Below are 13,515 nucleotides of genomic sequence, written 5' to 3' on the forward strand. Positions count from 1 at the left end.
TGTGCCACTGCACCGAGGGTGCTGTGTGACACAATGCAAAGATGATGCCTATGGAGTTGGCTAAAATTCCATAACCAAAGAAAACTCACTCTTTCCAGGTAAAAAAAAAATGAAGTCCTCAAAATCCAGCAAAGTTGCTGGGGGGTCTGTAAGGTGAAAAGAATTAGCACATTTTTGAGAATTCTCCCTTACAATTACTGAGGCTGATTTAACAGCCTGCGAGTAATCGGACTAAAAAGTCACTAAGGTAAAAGCCATTCAAGAAAGCTTGCAATTGTAACAGAAATGTTACCAGGTAAGTAAGGCGGGGGTGTGCTGGTTCACTTAAATCAATGTAAATGGATGTGACTCCCACTTTACTTCTTGGGAACAGTTATTCACCCAAGAAAACATAAGAGAATTGAAAAGGAAGCCACTGCATTTAAAATGCTGTCTACTACCATGGTACATTACAGTCAGTCCAAAGTTATAGGAAACTAGAACTCCAATCATACACTATGGAGGGACATAAAATGGTCACCCATAAAAAGAGTAAAAGACTAGCTTAGAGGGGAAAAAGATTCACCCTCAACTAGGGACACCGTAAAATAATGAACAAGTACAAGCAAAAGGTTCTGGGGTCGGCACAGATCAGGAAGAATTACCATAAATATGAAAATCTTACCTAACGATGACCTCTGTATTTTTATCTCCCTTAGAGAGGAGCTGTACAGCAGGACCTTGGCGGGTAGCATCACGTCTCCTCCACTGCTCATTGTCTTCTACAACCAGCACTCCAGCATCGACCCCATGTGGAACGTACGACATCTTGGTACGTACATGATATTTTGTGTCCTTTGTAATTCTTCCGTTTACCCAGGGCTTACCTCAGGTCATTGTGATTTTGCCAGTCAGCCAACTCGGCTCATACTCTGAAGTAACGCACATCAGAATCGACATTCAGGTAAAAGTGATTTTTCAGTGAGGGTGTTGTACTCGGGAGTCCTCCGAACCCACCATATAAAAAAGTAATTATCCAAAGAAGTACACACCAGGCAAAAAGTAACGCTGTTTAATACAGCTGGGCGAGCACAAATTAAACAGAACAGTGAATGAGTACTGATCGATGAGAGCTGGCAATCTGGCATCGGTGAACATTCGTTTTATAGCATGAAAACAATAGCCGGGGAAACTAGACACAGTTGTAACTTAAACTTCCATATTTCTCAGTGCTTCCCAGATTTCGCATTGGCTAAGCAAGTGCAGAGTTGTGGCGGGCTTTGAGCACATCCTCGGACAGACTGGCCTGCGGTCTGCTCCAAAGACAATACAGACTATCCACCCACTCGAGTAAGGCGGCCTACATCCAAGCCCGCATCTCTGGGGCCACTAACACGGCTGAACTTTTCTACTGCCGTCTCCATTTGTCCTCTGCCTTCCCTGGCACTCTGCACTGGCTTCTTGCTTCATTACTAAAAGTCAGGACATCCTGGCCCCCCTCTCCTCTAGACCACTCCCTTCTCCCTCACCTTCTCTCAGGCCTCCCTTGGCCCCCTTGTCACCTCCCTCCATCTCTCCCATATCACCCGATAAGGTGTCTAGTCTCATCCAGACAGGTGCTCCCCTGCTCCTCCAGAACTATTAAGGACAACATTGCTTCACTTGTTCTAGCCTCGGCTGATTTCTGCAATTACTTATTTGCCGCTATATACTTCCTGCTACTCCTCAAGCACTCCCTTGTGCACCCTCTCCTCAAAAAGCCTTCTGCCAACCCCTCCTTTCGAGGGGATTGGGTCCACTGACGTATTATATATCTATAACCGTAATCCCCACAGCTGTGCTGCTTCGGAAAATCTTTCGGCTCCTGCGTCAATGACGTCGATACGCTGTCCTCGAGGGCCTGCGTCGAGCCGACATCACCGGATGTTATAAGTAGGACGCACAACGTCCGTCGCCTCAGTTCCTTTTTTTTCCGCGAACGTGTTCGCTTCGGAGATCTCGGCACGCCTCGATTCTACTGAATCCTGTTCTTTCGTTTCTTCGAACCTGTTTCTTCATTGCTATCGAATATGATGTCTTCGGCTTCTTCCACCCCGCGGTCCAGGTTTAAGAAGTGTCGGGTGTGCGGGTCCAAGATGTCCCTGACGGATACGCACGACGCTTGTCTCTGGTGCCTCGGGGAGGACCATGATCCGGATGACTGTGTCGACTGCCAATCGCTCACTTTGAAGGACATGTGGGAGCGTAAGAAGAAGCTGTCGGTCTGTAAGGTGGCCAAGCCCCGGAAGTCGCGTTCCAGTGGTCTTTCGACAGACGATTCGAGGGGCGACTCTCCGCATCGTCGTCGTGACTCCGGGGGTTCTCGGTCTGGGAGTCGGTCCCGCCATTCCTCTGCCTCTTTGAGGCACTCCAGGAAGCGCGGTCACAGGTCGCCTTCCCCGTCCTCTTCCGAGGACTCTGCCCATCGGCGGGTTGCTTGTCCCAACAAGCATTCCACTCCGGAGGAATGGGATTCGTTCCGAAAGGAGATGTTGGCGATTTTTCAATCGCAGGGCTCCGGTCCGGCCGCGCCGTCTGAGGACGCCTGTCGAGGCCGCGCTAGAGATACCGCTCGTCCGCCTTCGGGCTCGAGCAGTCGTCGCGACCACCGGGCGCCTTCGAGGTCCGGGTCGGACAAGGATGGTCGCTCTAGTTATGCCCGTTCCAGGTCCCGGTCCTCTACCCCATCGAGACCGCGAGACTCTGTGAAGTCTTCGAAGAAGACCTCGGCAGCGCAGAGGTCGTCGACGGGCTCTCTCGAGGCCACGCCTCCGAGGAAGTCGTCGACGCCTAGGCTGTCGAGAGACACGCTCGGGGCTCCGCCCTCGAGGCCTGTGTCGACGCTGTCGGTGTCGCACTCTACGTCGACGCCCATTCCGTTGACGCCCTCAATGCCTTTCGAGGCAGCCTTGTCGGAGTTACCCCGTGGCACGGTGCCACCCCCAGGAAAGGCGATGGCTAAGGCTAAACATGTCTTTGTGTCTTTTTTCTGTACCCTCTTTCCAGCCTCTAGATTATATTTCTGAGGTGGATGAGGGGGTCTGAGGAAGGTGAGGGGTCTGAGGAAGGTGAGGTTCCTGCATTGGTTCCTGATGACATATTGTTTCTGGTCACAGTCAACTTGAGAACCTGCGTCAGTTGCTGCACGACGCCAGTGGTCTAGACACCTCTCCGGAGGTCTCTGGAGGTGGAATCTGGTAGGCCGGAGCCTGGCACGCATGCCGAATCTTCATATCGGCGCCTCATGTCGAGGGTCACTTAATACCTGGGTTGGTCTGCCCTCCCCCCTCCCCTGGGGATTTTCAGCAGGATGACCTGACTGATATCTTGGACCAAGGGCCTCCAACTGACCCGGTGCTGCCATTCCATATGGCCTTGCAGAGAAGGGTGGCTGTGGCTTGGACTTCTCCGGACAGTCTCCCGGCAGTAAGCAAGTCCTTGCCGAAGAAATATCGCCCAGCCAGTGGCAACCCCTGCTACTTGACAACGCACCCTACTCCGGAGAGTTTGGTGGTGCAGGCGGCTACGGCCCCCGCAAAGCAGGCGTCGTACCCTACCATCCCTCCTGATAGGGACGACAAACGTTTTGACGGCTGGGCGAAGAAGGTATTTTCTTCTATGGGTATGACGCTTCAGACTGCCAACTCCGTTTGTGCCTTGTCTCGTTTCACGCACACTCTGTGGAACTGTATTTCCCTAGCGGCTGATCATATTCCCGAAGGGGAGGAACGGGATGGTTTCCTTGCTATCGTGCAAGATGGCTAGGACGCCATGTGTGAATCCGTTCAGTCGGGTCTGGACATGGTTGATTGCGTCAGCGGTCCATGGCGGCGAGCACCGTAATGCGCAGGTTTGTGTGGTTGCGGAAGTCAGGTTTTGCTCCGGATGTGAAAGCCCGGCTCCTCAACATGCCCTTTGATGGTGAACATCTTTTTGGCAGCAAGGCTGACGAGAGTCTTCAGAGGTTGCAGACCTCGAAAGCTGCAGCGAAGTCGTTGGGCGCTATAGTCCGCCAACCTCCGCCTTTTCGTCCTAGGGGACAGCAATGGAGGGGAGGTTCCTTCCTTTCTTTATTACTCATCCTTTAGTAAATCGAGAGGAGCTGCAAGTCAAAGGGGCAAGCGTAGGAGTGCCAGAGGTGGAAAACAAGGTACTGGAGGTGCCAAGGCTGCGCGTGCAGTTGCCTTTTTGTCATCAGGCACTGCAGCAGCCGCTTCAGCTCAGTCATGAGGCCCATGTTTCTCCGGTTTGGGGGAAGGCTGGTGCAGCATCTGGTGGAATGGCATGCCATTACTTCAGATGTGTGGGTTCTGGAGATCATAGCCCACGGCTACTGTCTTCCTTTCCGGCAGAGGCCTCACGACAATCCACCAGGGAACCTCTCTTTGAAGAGTCTGGATCCGCTCCTTGCGCAGGAAATTCAATCCCTGCTGGAGAAAGGTGCCATAGAACTGGTGCCTGTAGCGGAGAGGAACAAGGGATGGTATTCCCCTTATTTTTTAATTTCGAAGAAAGACTGAGAATTGAGACCCATCATGGACTTGCGTGGTTTGAACAAGCTCCTCAGGAAGGACAAGTTCAAGATGGTTACTCTTTCTCAGGTCCTCCAGGCCCTTCAACTTCAGGACTGGTTGGTGTCTCTCGACCTCAAGGATGCTTATTTTCATGTGCCGATCCATCCAAAGCACAAGAAGTACCTGAGGTTTGCGGTTGGTGACTTGCACTTTCAGTTTCGGATCCTGCCGTTCGGATTGACCTCCGCCCGAGGGTTTTCACCAAGCTCATGGTGGTTGTGGCAGCGCATCTCAGGAAAGGGTGGGGGGGAAATCACGTCTACCCCTACCTGGACGATTGGTTGATCAGGGCGAGCTCTCCCGAGCAAGTCCTGGATCATCTGTCCGTCACCTGCCAATCCCTTCACAAGCTGGGCTTCTCCCTCAACTTAAAGAAGTCTCACTTGACGCCAACTCGGCGGCTCCAGTACATCGGAGCAGTGCTCGACACGTCCCTGGGGCAGTGTTTTCCTCCCCAGGTGAGGGCTCTTTACATTCAGCAGATGGTACACAAGTTTCGACATGCCCAGAGTCTCCCGGCGTTCGAGTTCTTGAGGCTGCTCGGCCTCATGGCATCCTGCATTCTTCTGGTTCCAGAGGCCCGACTGCGGATGAGATCTTTGCAGTGGGCTCTCAAGATGCAGTGGTCACAGTCCTCCAGCAGGATGTCGGATCCCGTTCAGGTGCCGCCCTCGGTCGCTCAGGACCTTCTGTGGTGGGCCGGCGAAGGCAATCTGATGAGGGGGGCTCCATTTTGGCATGCCCTGGCCAGAGGTGACGATTGTGCCGCACGGTATGGGGAGCTCATGCCAACGAGCTGACAGTCAGCGGTCGTTGGTCTCCGTCGGAGTCCAGACTCCATATCAATCTGTTGGAGTTGAGGGTTGTCAGGCTTGCCCTGAAGGCTTTTCTGCCGACTGATGTCCGTCAGAGACATTCTTTCCTCGCACACAGTGGCCATGCACTACCTCAACAAAAAGGGGGGGCAGGGTCACTTCCTCTGGGCCATCCAGCAGGAAATTTCGATCTCGGCAGTTCATCTGGCCGGAGACGAAAACGAGACGGCGGACGCTCTGAGCAGGCAGAGCGTGATCTCTCATGAGTGGGAGTTGGCTCAGGAGATTCTCCTGGAGATCTTCGCCCTTTGGTGGGACCCCTCAAGTGGATCTCTTCACCTCCAGTGTCAACCGGAAGTGCGAATGTTTCTGCTCGTGGGAATTTCCTCCAAGAGGAGCCTTAGGAGACGCGTTCGTGGTGGAGTGGTCCTTCCCACTGCTGTACGCGTTTCCTCCAGTCCCTGTCATCCCTCAGATGCTGCGGAGGTTACGGAGGTTCGGTTCCCAGATGATCCTCATTGCTCCGGATTGGGCCAGGAGGGCGTGGTACCCGGACCTTCTCGACTTGTCCATCTGCCCTCCACGTCGTCTTCCCTACCGAGACGATCTGCTCTCATGGGAGGGGGGGTCAGGTTCTCCATCCAGAGGTCAGATCCCTCAACCTTCACGCTTGGCTTCTGAAAGGTTGAGGTATAAGGATTGGGACCTCCCTGAAGACGTGATGGGGGTGTTGCTTTCGGCCAGACGGCCGGCAGCAAAGTCCCTGTACCATTGCCGTTGGAGAAAGTTCTGCGACTGGTGCAGGGTTAAGAATGTGGATCCTTTTTCATGTGACATTCCTGTAGTTCTGTCTTTTTTGCTTTCTTTAGCCCACAGGGGCTTGCAAGTGGGTACCATTAAAGGTTACCTGGTGGCGCTGTCCATATTTAAGCCCTCGTCTGAGGAGTATTCTTATTTTAAAATTTTGTCAATTTCTCAGTTTCTGAAAGGGCTCACTAATGTGTTCCCTCCGTCACCTTTCCAGGTGCCCGGTTGGGATTTGAACCTTGTTCTCAAGTTTCTAATGGGTGCTCCGTTTGAGCCTTTGCATTCTTGTCCTTTGAGACTGCTGTATTTTTAGTTGCGGTCACTTCCGCTCGCAGAGTGAGTGAGTTACAGGCACTTTCAGTTAAGCCACCCTTCACTGTGTTTCATAAGGACAGGGTTGTCCTTGGAGTTCGTCCTTCCTTTCTTCCGAAGGTGGTGTCAGAATTTTATTTGAGTCACAAGGTTGTTCTTCCGGCATTTTATCCTCCTCCGCATCCTGGTAAGGATGAGGAGAGGCTCCATAGGTTAGATCCTAGGAGAGCTTTAAGTTTCTATATTTCACGCATGTCCCGGGTCAGAGTGGACGATCAGCTGTTTATTGGTTACGGTGGAAGGCGTTTGGGACAAGCTGTGACTAAGCAGACTTTGTCTAGATGGATTATCTTGGCAAATTCTGAATGTTACCGCCTGGCGGGTAAGGATCCTCCTGTAGGCTTACGGGCCCATTCGACTAAGGGTATGGCTGCCTCTACTGCCCTGCAGAGGGGTGTTCCTATTCGTAACATCTGTGATGCAGCCATTTGGGCTTCGGTCCATACTTTTGTACGTCACTACTCCCTTGATTCTATCCATGGGCAGGATCTGGCCTTTGGCAAGGCGGTCCTTTACTCTGCAATTTTATTGGGCAGTCTAAATTTGTATTTTCTAAATTCTTTTCCCACCTCATTACGTTGGTACTGCTTTGGGAGTCTGTCATAGATATGGAATACGTCGGAGGACCCAATCCCCTGGAAGAACAAGTTACTCTCTTACCTGGTAACGTTCTTTCGATGGGATGGTCCGACGATGTATTCCATATCGCTCCCTCCCTTCCATGCTACAGAATTTCTTATGCAATTGCAGCTTACGTTTCCGCAAGGCTTTCTATGGTCATATTGGCAGTAGATTGGTGCCACACGTTCTGGGAAAAAACTACAACTGAGGCTACGGGCGTCGTGCGGCATACTTATAACATCCGGTGACGTCGGCTCGACGGAGGCCCTCGAGGACGACGTATCGACGCAGAAAAATTTTCTGAAGCAGAACACCTGTGGTGATTACTGTCATAGATATGGAATACGTCGTCGGACCATCCCATCGAAAGAAAGTTACCAGATAAAAGAGTACCTTTTTCTTCTGGCTTACTACAACCCTATCTCCATTACCCCCTTCCTGGGCAAACTCTTGGAGAAGCTGGCCATTTCACATCTTATCCACCATACTGAATCTGTTGGTTGTCTCCACAACCACCAGTCTGGCTTCAGAGCAGCTAGAGGCATGAAAACTGCACTCCTGAACGCCTGTGAAGACTTGCTCTCTAATCTCTATTCCAACTTTCCTTCCGTTCTCATCCTTTTTGACTGATATGGTAAATCATGTCACCCGTATAAATCTACTCTGTGATGCCCTTGACATCGCCGGCCTGGCTCTGGACTGGTTGACCTCCTTCCTCTCTGACTGATCTCCCCAGGTTCAACTGGGCCCGTTTCTCTCCTACATCTCACTCTCCACCTGTGGTGTCCCTCAGGACTCTATCCTCTCGCCATGGCTTTTCAACATCTACCTTGCCCATTTGATCTCTGCCTTCTTTCCTAACTTCCAGTGTTATGCGGCCGACGCGCAACTTTCCTTCAAGCTTTCCTCCACTGCCTCCTCTTCTTCCTCTCTCATTGCTGATTGACTGTCTGCTATTCTGGTATTGTGCACTGCTAATGATCTCTGCCTTAATGCCAGTAAGGCTGAGATCCTTCTCATTGTGACCCCAGCTCCCTCCTTCGCTCCTACAATCTGGCTGCCCTCCATGGGCCCTTGTGACGCAAAAAACCTTGGCATCATCTTTGACTGCTCTCTCTCCTTCGCTCCATCATGGACCTTGCCAAGAAGGCCCACTTTCAGCTGCACCTCCTCAGCGGCATTCTCCCTTTCCTCACCTTCCCCCAGAAACTCAATGTCTCCAGAGCTCTGGTCCTCTCCAGGCTGGACTACTGCAACAGCCACTTCCTTAATCTGCCTAACTCCTCCCTTTGCCCCCCAGAATAGGACTGCAAGACGTATCCTTGGCTTCAAGCCCAAGGACCGCATCTCTCAAGCCCTAAAATCTCTCAACTGGCTCCCAGTTTCTGCGAGGATCAAGTTCAAGACACTCTGCATCATCCACAAGTCTTTCTGGGGCCTGGGACCCTGCTGCATCCAACTCACTTTCCTCAAATACGTCCCAGCTGGAGCCCTTCCGGGCTCCCTCCCCCTGTACTAGCCTGACTTGGTCTTCTGCCTTTGAGCCCTTCCAGCCCGTCTCTCGCACTTAGCACATAGACCTTCCTTCCCCTACACTCTCTGCATTCCACTGGCACTTGGCCACCTGGCCTCCCCTTAGCACTCGCATAACCCATGGGCCATTACGCCCTGACCAGCACTTTGCCCCCTTCCATATCCCTGCACTTGCACAATCCCAATGACACAAGCACTAGTATGACAGTTTTTTTGTTTTTTCTTCATCCCTGTCCCCCCCTCTCACCCCTTCTTTTGCCTTGTTGTGCCTTGAAACACCTTTTGCTGTATAGGCGCATTATAATACCAAATAAATAAATAGGTCTGTGGGCCTTTGGGGCGTCTGTGAGTGTGAGTACGTTCTAACGGCTGGCAATGTCCTTCTCATACCCAATACTAGGCAGTCTCTTTGGTTTGCTTTTGCCACTGTGGCTCAGATTTATATGCATTTAAGCAACTGGTTCATTTATTCTTGCTCCTTCAGTTCATAGGATGTTGTTCTGCCATGTATGGCTGGTCTGCAGATGTTGGGTTACTCTAATGTGTGTGTGTTGTTGTCTACCTCTCCTCACCAGGATCGAGTACCGGGAAACGCTATTCGCCGCAGTTTGTGAAAGCTGCCAAGCTGTTGCACTGGAATGGCCATTTCAAACCCTGGGGGCGGACAGCTTCATACTCTGACGTCTGGGAGAAGTGGTACATCCCAGACCCTTCTGGAAAATTCTCTTTAGTGAGAAAGCACTCCGAGAAGGAAGAAGTTATGTGAAGCAACCTCACACCTTCCCATCTGCAATTGAAAGACTGTCCTGTTAAGGAATTGGGTTCTGTACTTTCTCAGGAATGCAAGATGATGTCCACTGCCTGCTGTGTTTGCATAGTAGTCAAACCCCCTTGCCCCCAAATTCTTTCCATGTTTGTAGTTCCTTTCCGCATACTACCTGGCAGGCATCAGCTGATGGGTCTGGAAACATGATCTACTGGCAATGATGGAGGAAATGACCATTGGTTTGTGTGTTATGCAGTATGGCTCCCTGTTGTGAGTAGGGGGGTTGTGTGCCTTGGCGATGTCAGTCTCACTGATGAAATCAGTGTGATTGGTTTTGATGGCACAAAGCGATTGGTGCCAATGTGTCCGACGGTTGCGTTGTGCCTTGATATAGACCAGTGTCTCTGATGGTGCAAGTGTGAGGAACTGCTATTTGTTATTAATTGCATTAAGGGGAGTGATGACTACCTTGAGTCTGACTACTATGCTGTAGCAGATGGTGTTGAGTGATCGCAATGGTGAGACTTGTGCTATTGCAACTGGTGGCATAGGTGCATCAGATGGTGCTTGTGCATATCCTATGCAGTCGCATGGGTGTTATCGCAACTGGTGGCCTGGAGCTTTAGGCTGTAGCTCAGTCTTCTCTGAATTCTCTGTGCCGTCCTCCAACAGAGGAACATTTGAACATTGCATCTGACGACGGAACTATAAACAAAGCCCATCTGGAAGGCTGGATGTTGGGTGTTTTCTTACACCGTTTATTTGAGTGTTTTTTTTTTATTAGTCTTCATCCTCTGTGACATTTTGACTTTTGCTTCAAGTTACTTATAGAAAAGGGACTATCCATTAACTCTGAAAAAGAAATATCAGTGTCAGTGTTTTTGCAAAATATTTACAATTTTTTTACGTCTACCACTCCACCGGTCATAGTTTTATAATGAGACATTTTGTCTCACACGTAGACAATGTTTCTTTTTTTGTAGAAAAAGGGGGGAACATGTGATTTCTTTTCAGTATAAAGAATGTTTATCTCCCCTTTTTCAGAATCGTTTTGTCGCTCCGAATATTCTGGTATTGGTCCATGACTGTTAGCCGCATGGAGATGGTTGTGATGCTCGTTATTGGGCCAAAGGTAGTTGAGGACATTCTCCTTTGAGATCACACATGTGCTCCCCAACCTTTTTACTTCGTATACATGCCAAGGGAAAGGCACACACATTTTATATAAGTAATTATTTGTTGGGCTAGGGCTCTGACAACCCCTTGGTCAAACTCTGAGGGTTGGGCTCTAATATTAAAAAAAACTGTTACCTGTAGAGTGAACTTTACTCGACAAATGTTACACATCATGACAATCTTCTAGTGCGCATGCTAGGGTTTCTTTTGCTAATTCTTTCAAAAACATTTCTTTTCACATTTGCCCCGATGAAGCCCAATCTCTGAAACTTGTAATTGTGGTGTGTGATCTCCTTGCTGCCTGATCTTCGTAGCTGCTATTCTGCGATGATGTGCCTGTCATTGTGTATTTTCTAAAGGTATGACCTTTTGAATCTTTAAAAGGTATACAAGTTCTCTTACACTGTTTGTTTCTCCAATCCCCTTATCTAATCTGCTCTCCCTGATCCAAACTCGTTTTCACTGTTTCATTTTTAGAATTTAAAAGCAAATACAAAAAAATGTACGTATTACAAATAGACATAGAAAATATTAACAATGTGTCTCTTGGACTAAAAGATACAACCACTGTAAAAATGAAACTTGTACATTCCATGTAAAACACTACATTTAGCTCAACCAACCTTAATGCTAGATATGTTTTTTTTGTTTACTAATGAGTAACCTGCATTATATTTGACTCTCCTTTCAATAACTGTTAACGCCTCTCTCCTGAACAGTTGACTGATTATAATACAATGGTTTGAGTAATTTTTCCTAACCTGCACCCTAGGTGTTCAGGCAAATAAAACTTGGCGTAACCTTTTCATTTCTCTGTGCAGGTAGTCTACAGAGACTACTTTTTTTGTCTTGACATATTGCCATCAATTTCTGGGTATGCCACAGAGATAGGAGTGTACTTTTCCACATCCCACAAAGTGCCTGTAACCTGAATCCACCACATAGCGTGATCCAAATGACTGAGCACCGAGATGGTGTATAATACACAATTCTAACAGGCAAAGTGTTTCTTCTTTTTATTTCATTAATTTTGACTTCATGTTTAGACTGTATTGAAGTAATAGTTATTGCATTACACAACGCTACAAGCAGGACATGCCATATTAGTTCAAAAGAATTGTGAAATGCTGGAACGGTACAATAGCCAAACTTGAAAATGAATAGTACTGTAATGGCAAACTTCACCAAATGGCACATAGGTTATGAAATCTAAAAGAAAAAACATTCCAATTCAATCACTCTGATATAAAATGTTGCTATTAAAGGATGATCATGCAAATGTACTTTTCAACCACTAGCCAGGTCTTACAAGACAACAGTTAATTACAAGCATAAATGATTTTGAATTCTTAACTAGAGCAGCAAAAATGTAAAGCAACATGTTATTGTCTTACCATTAAAATAATGTTTGCTGTAACTCAAAGGATTGACGTCCTGTTTCATTGTGCCGAATTTGTTATGACCTGCTCCAGGATGTTAATGTTAAAGAATATTTATACCGTGCACTATCGCCACCGGAGTGGTCCCCTGGTGCTCTGGCGGATCTGAAAAAAGGGGGTTGTTTGGGGTTACATTAGTAGGACAAAGTTTGGAGAAAGAGCAAAGGGAGCAGTGATGTGCTGTTGGCAGCTCAGTTGGGTTAACACCGTTCGCTGAGCTTTTTGGTGTGGTATCCGTCGTGTGAGGCTATGTGTCGTTTGTTTATGTTGCAGTGTAGTAAAGTGCGTGCAGTTTACTGTGGTTTTAGAGGTATGGTTGTGTTTAGTTAGTTTGAGATGTGTATGCAGAGGGGTGAGGTTTTAGTAAGGTTGATTATTAGCATTGTTGTCTGAAAAGATGCACCTTCATTTTGTGGGTCTTTCAAGGTTTAGATAAATGTCTTCCTTACAGTGATCTTGTTTCGGCATGGCACAAGGCTGTCCTTCACCTCTGTCCATATGTCGCGCTAGTCAGTCTCTACAATTCTACCTTTGTTGTTACTCAGGCCAGCCCTCCCATCACAGTCTGTGCCTGATGCAAACTGGACCCCATGGATCTATCCAGTTGTGACCTATGCCCATTCCCATGGCTCTAACTGGGTGCAACACTGTTTAGTCGTCACCACCATGTCCAGATTTGACGCAAGGCAGTCACTATACCTATGTCTCAGTTGATTTTGGTTGTGTGTCGGGTTAGTCGTGTGAGATGCAAGTCCATCTCCAGAAGTTCTGCCTAGGTTTCGTGTGTGTAAGTCTAGTGGATTCCATCTTCTACTTACTAGCTTAGGTGCAGGTTTCTTAGTGTAGCAGTATTAGTCTCGTTTTGGCTAGCGGGTTTGCTTATATGGTGAAGTTGGTTTTGAAGATGGCTATCTTGTAAGCGTGAGGTAAGAGTTGAATAGTGTGGATGCAAAGTTGCCTTGGGTTGGCGATTTACACATGAGCTTGTGTTGTCATGTCTGGCGGGGGGGTTGGTGCTGGGTAGTGGGTTAGGTTGTTGTGCCTGTCTGCGTCAGCCTTGTTAGGTATTGTTCGGTCCTGATTGTTGCTTGTGGTCGGTTCAGCCTTGCATTGTCTCTTTAGTTCTTGCGGGTGGTCCCCTTCTCTGTTGTTTCTCAGTGTTATCTGTCCTGTCATGGGTTTGTTGTTAATTTGCCTTTGCATTTTTGGTTTAATTGTTTCAGTTGTCTCAGTCTGGTTGCGAGGTCTTGAAGAGCCAGGTTTTGAGCAGTTTTTCTGAACTTTAGGTGGTCTTTTGTGTTTCTTATTTCTTTCGGGAGGTTGTTCCAGGTTTTTGCCTCCAGGTGGGAGAAAGAGGAGCCCCCAAGTTTTTCCTTGTGTATGGTTTTGGTTCA

The 13,515-nt window shown here is 48.6% G+C and overlaps 1 protein-coding gene across 3 annotated transcripts in view; it reads left to right on the top strand.

Moving 5' to 3' along the window:
* Nucleotides 1-12,105, top strand: part of GLT8D1 (glycosyltransferase 8 domain containing 1) — a 112,613-nt gene extending 100,508 nt beyond the window's left edge. For all 3 annotated transcript variants that reach the window (XM_069643167.1, XM_069643169.1, XM_069643168.1), the window contains exons 9-10: nt 699-811; nt 9,316-12,105. In XM_069643167.1, the coding sequence (XP_069499268.1) occupies nt 699-811; nt 9,316-9,506 (304 nt within the window). In that variant the 3' untranslated portion in view covers nt 9,507-12,105. The remainder of the gene's footprint in view (nt 1-698; nt 812-9,315) is intronic.
* The last annotated feature ends 1,410 nt before the right edge of the window (nt 12,106-13,515 follow it).

This window comes from Ambystoma mexicanum, chromosome 2p (genome assembly GCF_040938575.1).
Source record: "Ambystoma mexicanum isolate Mex_15411 chromosome 2p, UKY_AmexF1_1, whole genome shotgun sequence".
Lineage (NCBI taxonomy): Eukaryota > Metazoa > Chordata > Amphibia > Caudata > Ambystomatidae > Ambystoma > Ambystoma mexicanum.